Below are 7,878 nucleotides of genomic sequence, written 5' to 3'. Positions count from 1 at the left end.
GTTGTATGAAATAATTTATAAGATAGATAAATGAAATAAGTATAGGTACATGGAATTTAAATTATGTTAAGTTTAATACGAACCATTACCGAAATAAATATACCTAAGATATAAGGAAATGATGGTGCATGAAATGTTGATATAATGAAATGAATGATATATGTTATTAAAGAAACGGTAAGAGAATGATATGTATCATGACATGTACATATGAGATTATCTTTTATATGTTAACATAAGGAAAATATGTAAGTTAAGACGAGTATTAAATTCAAATATGACATATTGAGAAAATAAGAATTTATATGAAATATGTGTAAGTACACTAACAAGTGTTGTTGTTGATGCTTAGGCAAGTGCCAAGCCATTGATTGAATGGTAATATATTTATTGATGCATTGAATTGATAAGTATTTAAGTGATTTTTTTTTTGTGATTTGCAAGTGGTAGTAATGCTCCGAAACCCTATTCTGGCAACGGATACGGGTTAGGGGCGTTACATGTTTATTTTTATTAAATAGTATAGGAAAGTCACTTGATTGTGATTTTTTTTTTAACATATAAATGTTATATGTATTATATGAAATTGTAGAGAAAGAAAAGAAAGGAGAAGACCTAATTGAAGAAAAATGGAAAGAGAAGGCTAAGGAGTGAAGGAAGAAGAAAATACATCATCTCAACCTTTTTGTTGTAAGTACTGCAATATTTTTATGTAATTTTAATATATGTTGAATTGGTCTTAAGTGTTGAGAAGAATATATATATACTGCAAGGGGTTTTAGTGAACTTTTAAACTGATTTTAGTCAAAGTTTACCCAAGGGTATAGGTATTGATACCTAGGCTATGAAATACAAAATTTCCAAAACAGAATGTGATTTTGGTATCGTTTTTATCATTGGTATTGATTTTTTTCCCCTGTTTTGAGTAGAAACAATGTTAAAATCATTTCCAAACATAATCTAACATCCAATAATTACCCCATACGTTCATATTAATAATTTTTTGGTTTTTATCAACATTTTTTTTGAGTTAAATAAGTTAAAATCCTATGTATAAATGCTTAAATTAAATAGTGTCTAGCTAAAACCATTTTGACACCAAATGTAATAGTCTTATACGGAGTCCATATGATCGAACCAAGTATAAAGGTATTACAAATAATGTCGTTATCAATTTAGATACTAATATTAAAAGAAATAACAGTTATAATTTTGAATTCCTAACATTATTTCTTCTATGTAAACATTGTTTAGTTTTTTTTTTTCATTTTTCTTGCACTCTAGAATTTTCACTGTGGGTTTTAGTACTTTAGTTGAATAGTAAAATATAAATATTGAAAATTATAAAATTTTGGGTGAGTGTTTTCGTTATTAATTATTACTCAATTGAGTTAGAGTTTGATTAATTTATGACACTAATATCAGTAAATTTTTTACTTTTTTATATTCTTTATATCCATTTTACAATTCATATTTAAAGTTGGTAGAGATTCTTTTAACTATATTCTTTAAATTTCTTTTCTTCATACCGTTTTGAATACTTAGTTTTTCATTAATTTATTTATGATATAGTTTATTAATAATGCATAAATTTATATTTGAGCACCTAAAAAAATTATTTTATATACTAAATTAAATAAATAGTTGCGTAAGTAAATACAAATAATTTTTAAATATAATAATGAAAACATAGTTGTTGACTTTCTGGTTTAATCATAGCATGCTGTCCACATCAAATCACCACACCTTATGAAAAAATTGTCATAGCTTCTGAATTTTTAAAGATTTAATAAATAAATGTCATGTGAGTTAAATATTTTGAATCTTAAATTTTTTTCCTTATAATTTTTATCATCATTTCATTATCGATTATAATTAAATTATCATATTATTATTTTATTAAAAAAATTTTCGTCAATTTTAATTAAAAAGGAATTATTATGGTTACACGTGTAAAAGTATTAAATGAATTATGAATGTATTTGACTAAGGCCAAATATAGTAATAAGAACAAAATCGGTCGCTGTTTTGGTACCAAGAGTTAGGTCCCAGTCCAGCGTTGTTCCTAAACATTGAATTATTGGCTCCAACCCTTCCATTTAATTACTTGTTTTTCCTGGTTTTTTCATTAGTGGTATTTGTTTTTTCTGAAAAAATTATTAATCAAATTTTAAAAATTTTATATTTAATCTAAGATATTAATATTTTCCTACTACGGTACATTTGTTGGTATATTATAGGATGTTACTTGCAACACCAAAACTTACACACTTCATAAAAACCACTAAAATATATACACCTCATCTATGCATGAATTATCAAATCATCGTACAATGACTCGACTTGTTAATTAATACGTAAGGGTTATTAACTCACGTTTGATTATTTAATTTCCAAAAACTATAAAACTATTAAATTATTATTAAATTATTTAGAGATATTAAAGTTATTAGAATATTAAAACGCTATTGAATAACATTATTGTTTACAATTTTAGTTTCTTTTATAAAATAATTTTGAACCTTATAAATTTAATATCTAAAATTTAAATAGTTTTCTTCACTAATATCCAACTTTAACTGTCGAATTGATTTAGGATTCTTCTACTTTTTTTATGGGTACTAATCCACTTTATCTATCATTACTTAAAATTTTCTAGCTGATATTTTTTAAAATAATTTAATAACTCGATAATTTAAATAAATTCTTTTAAAATAATTTAATAACAATTTATAAATTTTAAAATTACAAAGATGAATTTAACACTGTTAATCGAATCCGTATAATTTTAGGAGAAAAGAAAGTACGTGGTGGCCACGGCCATGAAAATCATACAGGATTCGTCGCAATTGTATAAGAACCTCTAAAAACTCATGAAACTTAAAACCAGTGATCCAAATCTCTCATCGAATTTAAGGCGTTCACATGCAAACAAACAGTCACCATAACTATTTTGATTTAATCGTGAAGACTTTGTTCTTTTCTTCGTTTACTTTCTTATAAATGTTTTTAAGATTATAATCTTGCATGACCGAAAGAATAAAAAAAGAAAAAAAGGGTCGAAGGTTTAAGACCAGAACAACAATGGCGTTAGCCACTACATACAAAGTGGTTCTCGGCTCAATAGCCTTTGCAATCTTCTGGGCATTAGCTGTTTTCCCTGCCGTCCCACTTTTACCAATCGGAAGAACCGCCGGGTCTTTACTCGGTGCCACGCTTATGGTTTTATTCAGAGTAATAACCCCAGATGAAGCTTATGCCGCCATTGATCTACCAATCTTGGGTCTTTTATTCGGCACCATGGTCGTTAGTGTTTATCTCGAAAGAGCCGATATATTTAAGTATTTAGGTAATTTGCTTTCATGGAAAAGTAAAGGAGCTAAGGATTTAATCTGTAGAATTTGTTTGGTTTCTGCGATTTCAAGTGCTTTTTTCACTAATGATACTTCCTGTGTGATATTAACTGAGTTTGTATTGAAAATTGCAAGGCAACATAATTTGCCTCCTCACCCATTTTTGTTAGCACTTGCTTCGAGTGCTAATATAGGTTCTTCGGCTACTCCGATTGGGAATCCACAGAATTTGGTGATTGCTGTTCAAAGTAAGGTTTCTTTCGGGGATTTTCTTGTTGGGGTTTTGCCGGCTATGCTGGTTGGTGTCTCGGTGAATGCTTTGATACTTATAATTATGTATTGGAGATTGTTATCTGTTCATAAAGATGAAGAAGATGGGACTGGTGAAATCGTGGGTGAAGATGATGTGAGTTCACATCGGTTTTCGCCGGCCACAATGTCACATATTTCAGCTTCGAATTCAATGGATCATGTTCAGAGCTCTCCTAATAACATTAATGGAAGTTTAGCAACTCACCTTGACAGCATTAGGAACCGAATCAACTCGGGCGATCAACTTGAAAGCCAGAGGTCACCTTGTGGTTCGATTGATTCAAATGATATATCAACGCCGGCTCAATTTTCAGAGGAAAAAGAATCAAAAACAGAGCATTGGAAGAACAAGATGTGGAAATTCTGTGTTTATTTAGTCACTATTGGGATGTTGGTTGCTTTGCTTATGGGTTTGAATATGTCATGGACAGCCATTACAGCATCATTGGCACTTGTTGTTCTTGATTTTAAGGATGCAAGGCCTTGCTTGGAAAAGGTTTCTGAATTAAAATTACAGAGTGGGATTTTAAGTTTCGATTTTTTTTTTTTGAATGATTAAAAAAGGTTTGCTTGTTTTTTTTATGAGCAGGTATCGTATTCGCTTTTGATTTTCTTCTGTGGAATGTTTATTACGGTGGAAGGGTTCAATAAAACTGGGATTCCAAGTACTCTTTGGAACTTTATGGAACCCTATGCCAAGGTCGATCGTGTTTCCGGGATTGCGGTTTTAGCTGTCGTTATTATTCTCCTCTCCAATGTGGCTTCCAACGTACCAACCGGTAAAATATATTCTACTCTTTTTTAGAAAACAGAAATATTTGAAGTCTTTTTTATCTAGAATTTGATCGATTCTTTAATTGATCGATATTCTCTTGAGTTAATGTCTTGTCTCTGATTTGAAAAGAGTCTAAGTGATTGAGATTGTTTGAAGAGACAGTAGATTCACAAAATAGAAACGTCTTGTCGAATTAGGTCATGCGTGGCTCATGGTCACTTATTATAAGCGTTCTCGCTTTGTGAACTTATGTCTCTTAAAACAACTTCAAGAACTTAAACTCTCTATAAAGTCGTGAGATAAAACTTCGGTTTGACCTAGGAATAATACCAACTTGTTAAGAGGTTTATCGACTTTGAATGAATTGACATTTTCGATGACTTCTTAGGAAAGATTCAATCTCCCCTAAAACACACACATATATATATATATATATTATTAAATTTATTGCCCACAAGATTACAGGGTTTTTTATATAAATTTGGACAAATTTTGATGTTAGTCCTATATTTTGACAAAATTTGAGATTTAATCCTTGTACTTAGTAAAAACAATTCAATCATTATACCTTTTTATTTAATAATTTTAGACCAATCATTGTCTTCGTTAGTAATTTTAATTAAAATTTGCTAACATAACATGTTTACTTTTCATCAATTATATTCATATTACATGAAGAAAATAAAATTATTATGTCAAATTGACAAATTGACAAATTTTGATAAAAAATACTTATAATTTTAATGATTGAATTGAGATTTTAAATTCACTTAATGTTTAAGTTTTAAAGTACACTAAATCTTAAATTTTATAAAGTACATCAACTAACAGCATATTTTATAAAATTTTGTCAAAGTAGAGTAACTAACAGCTTCTCTTGGCACTAATATATATGTATGTTCTTTAGTTCTGTTGCTTGGAGGAAGAGTGGCAGCATCAGCCGCGGCGATATCAGCAAGTGAAGAGAAGAAAGCATGGCTGATATTAGCATGGGTGAGCACGGTAGCCGGAAACCTGTCGTTGTTGGGATCGGCGGCGAACTTGATAGTATGTGAGCAAGCTCGTCGAGCACCACATCTTGGCTACACATTGTCTTTCTGGAATCACCTTAAATTTGGAGTTCCTTCTACGCTTATAGTCACTGCAATTGGTTTGACACTAATTAGATGATTATTACAACATAAACAGAATTAATTATAAATTGGTTAAAATATGTCATAAGCATCCGACCAAATCCTTAAAGCCTAGAAGACATATTCCCCAGGTAAGTACAGCACGATGTGGATACTTTGGTTAGTTCAGAAAATTTTGGTTCAACAGACTCTAATATGATGCGATTTTCAATTCTTCAGAGCTCTGAGAGAACATTGGATGCTCCTGATCTCGTCGACGATTTTTACCTGAATTTATTGGATTGGGGCAGCAGCAATGTACTAGCAATAGCACTCGGGAACACTGTGTATATGTGGGATGCTTCAGATAGTTCTACTTCAAAACTTGTCACTGTTGATGACGAAAACGGACCAGTAACAAGTGTGAATTGGGCTCCTGATGGTCGGCATATTGCCATTGGCTTGAACAATTCCGAAGTACTACTATGGGATTCGACTGCCAACCGACAGGTTCCATATTAAAGTCTTTGCTGAACATTTTGCAGCTTCTTCTTATTGTTCCTCCATTTTTTAATTTTTCCCTTTGTTGCTGCAGCTGCGTACTCTGAGAGGTTGTCACAGATCAAGAGTGGGTTCAATGGCATAGAACAATCACATTCTCAGAACAGGAGGAATGGATGGTCAGATTGTTAACAACGATGTGAGAATTAGATCCCATGTTGTCGAAACTTACAGAGGCCACCAGCAAGAGGTTTGCGGGCTGAAATGGTCGGCTTCCGGGCAACAGCTAGCCAGCGGAGGCAATGATAATGTTGTTCACATATGGGATAGGTCCATGGCATCTTCAAATTCACCAACTCAATGGCTACACAGGTTGGAGGAGCATACCTCAGCTGTCAAAGCCCTTCCCTGGTGCCCTTCCCAGAGCAATTTGCTGGCCACAGGTGGAGGTGGCGGCGATCGAACCATAAAATTTTGGAACACACAGACTGGTGCATGCTTGAATTCAGCTGATACCGACTCCCAGGTTTGCTCATTGCTATGGAGCAAGAATGAGAGGGAGCTATTGAGTTCCCATGGGTTTACTCAGAATCAATTAACTCTTGGGAAATATCCATCGATGGTGAAGATGGCAGAGCAAACGGGTCATACATCTAGAGTACTTTACATGGCTCAAAGCCCTGATGGGTGCACAGCGGCATCAGCAGCAGGGGATGAGACTCTAAGATTCTGGAATGTTTTTGGGGTCCCAGAAGTGGCTAAAACTGCTCCGAAAGTGAACCGTGAGCCATTCTCTCAGTTGAACCGTATCCGGTAATGAAGAAAAAGACTAGGAGTGGTGGCGGTGCCGTTGGATTCTTTGTTTTGTAAAGTTTTTCCTCTGATGGCATGTGTAGAGTAATGTTAGGGATAGTGGGATAAATTGTGCATCCCCGTGTACATTATATTTTCAACTCCTTATTGAAATTGTTTCCTACTCTTGAATTTTTAATCTGCTGACATATTGAATTGGATAATTGAAAGAAAGTCTTATATTAAATTTTATAATTATTATATAAGCTTTATGAAAATTATGAATTTTAGTCTCTGTATATTTGGTTTATTTTTAGTTTTTATAATTTTGGAATTGATCAATTTTTATAATAGTATTATGAAGGTTTATGTACTATAGATTAGATTGTATTTTAACCTCTGCATATAAAAATAGACAAATTAATTCATCTATATTCAAGGGCAAAGCTAGAAAATTTTTTTAGGGGGGTCGGATGAAATTTTAATTTTTTATAATTTATATCTTTATAATTTGTAAAATAATTAAATCAAATTTTTATAATTTTAAGGGGTCAAAGTGTAATTTTACCTTTATTAATTTAAAATTTTTAAAAAATTTAAAGGCCTAAAAAATAATTTTACATTTTAGGAGGGCCTGAGCCCATGCCAGTCCCCTGCCTTCGCCCCAGTCTACTTTAGATCAAACAACAAATTATCTTTTCTGTTAAAAAATTTATGTTACTTTTGCTGTTAAAAACTAACATGCTTGACAAAAATAATTAAATAATAATAAGTTTGTAAATATCATTTTAATTATATGGTTCCCAAAATTATTACACTGTACCAAAATCTTTAAAATATTTGTTATATTAATGAAATGATTTTAAACATGAATTATGATGAATTGATAACGATGTTTACATGTTTCAATTATAAGAAGACAGCACTTTGCATTCGTGGGCAGTTTATAAATATTTGACGAGTCATTTAACCAAATATAATATTTTTGAAATTTTTAATGAAGTTTTGTAAATCTTTATTAATGGCGGTCCAA

The 7,878-nt window shown here is 31.5% G+C and overlaps 1 protein-coding gene and 1 pseudogene across 1 annotated transcript; both read left to right on the top strand.

Annotated features, from left to right (window-relative positions):
* Positions 1-2,789: 2,789 nt before the first annotated feature.
* LOC108454669 (silicon efflux transporter LSI2-like) lies at positions 2,790-7,123 on the top strand. The gene is made up of 5 exons (XM_017753200.2): positions 2,790-4,161; positions 4,255-4,444; positions 5,348-5,704; positions 5,793-6,062; positions 6,148-7,123. Exons 1-3 carry the CDS (start codon positions 3,028-3,030, stop codon positions 5,608-5,610), a joined length of 1,587 nt encoding a protein of 528 aa, XP_017608689.2. The 5' UTR covers positions 2,790-3,027; the 3' UTR covers positions 5,611-5,704; positions 5,793-6,062; positions 6,148-7,123.
* On the top strand, positions 5,701-7,123 carry LOC108454670 (cell division cycle 20.2, cofactor of APC complex-like; annotated as a pseudogene).
* Positions 7,124-7,878: the final 755 nt, after the last annotated feature.

Source organism: Gossypium arboreum, chromosome 11, assembly GCF_025698485.1.
Source record: "Gossypium arboreum isolate Shixiya-1 chromosome 11, ASM2569848v2, whole genome shotgun sequence".
NCBI classification, from domain to species: domain Eukaryota; kingdom Viridiplantae; phylum Streptophyta; class Magnoliopsida; order Malvales; family Malvaceae; genus Gossypium; species Gossypium arboreum.
The sequence above is the reverse complement of the archived record's forward strand: the minus strand, read 5'-3'. Positions and strand labels throughout refer to the sequence as shown.

Bases quoted from the DNA above. Each gene is read 5' to 3' on its own strand.
- LOC108454669 (XM_017753200.2), top strand. From the start codon at position 3,028: ATGACCGAAAGAATAAAAAAAGAAAAAAAGGGTCGAAGGTTTAAGACC. The intron at 4,162-4,254 runs GTTTCTGAATTA...TTTTATGAGCAG, and splicing joins CAAGGCCTTGCTTGGAAAAG to GTATCGTATTCGCTTTTGAT. The intron at 4,445-5,347 runs GTAAAATATATT...TATGTTCTTTAG, and splicing joins GGCTTCCAACGTACCAACCG to TTCTGTTGCTTGGAGGAAGA.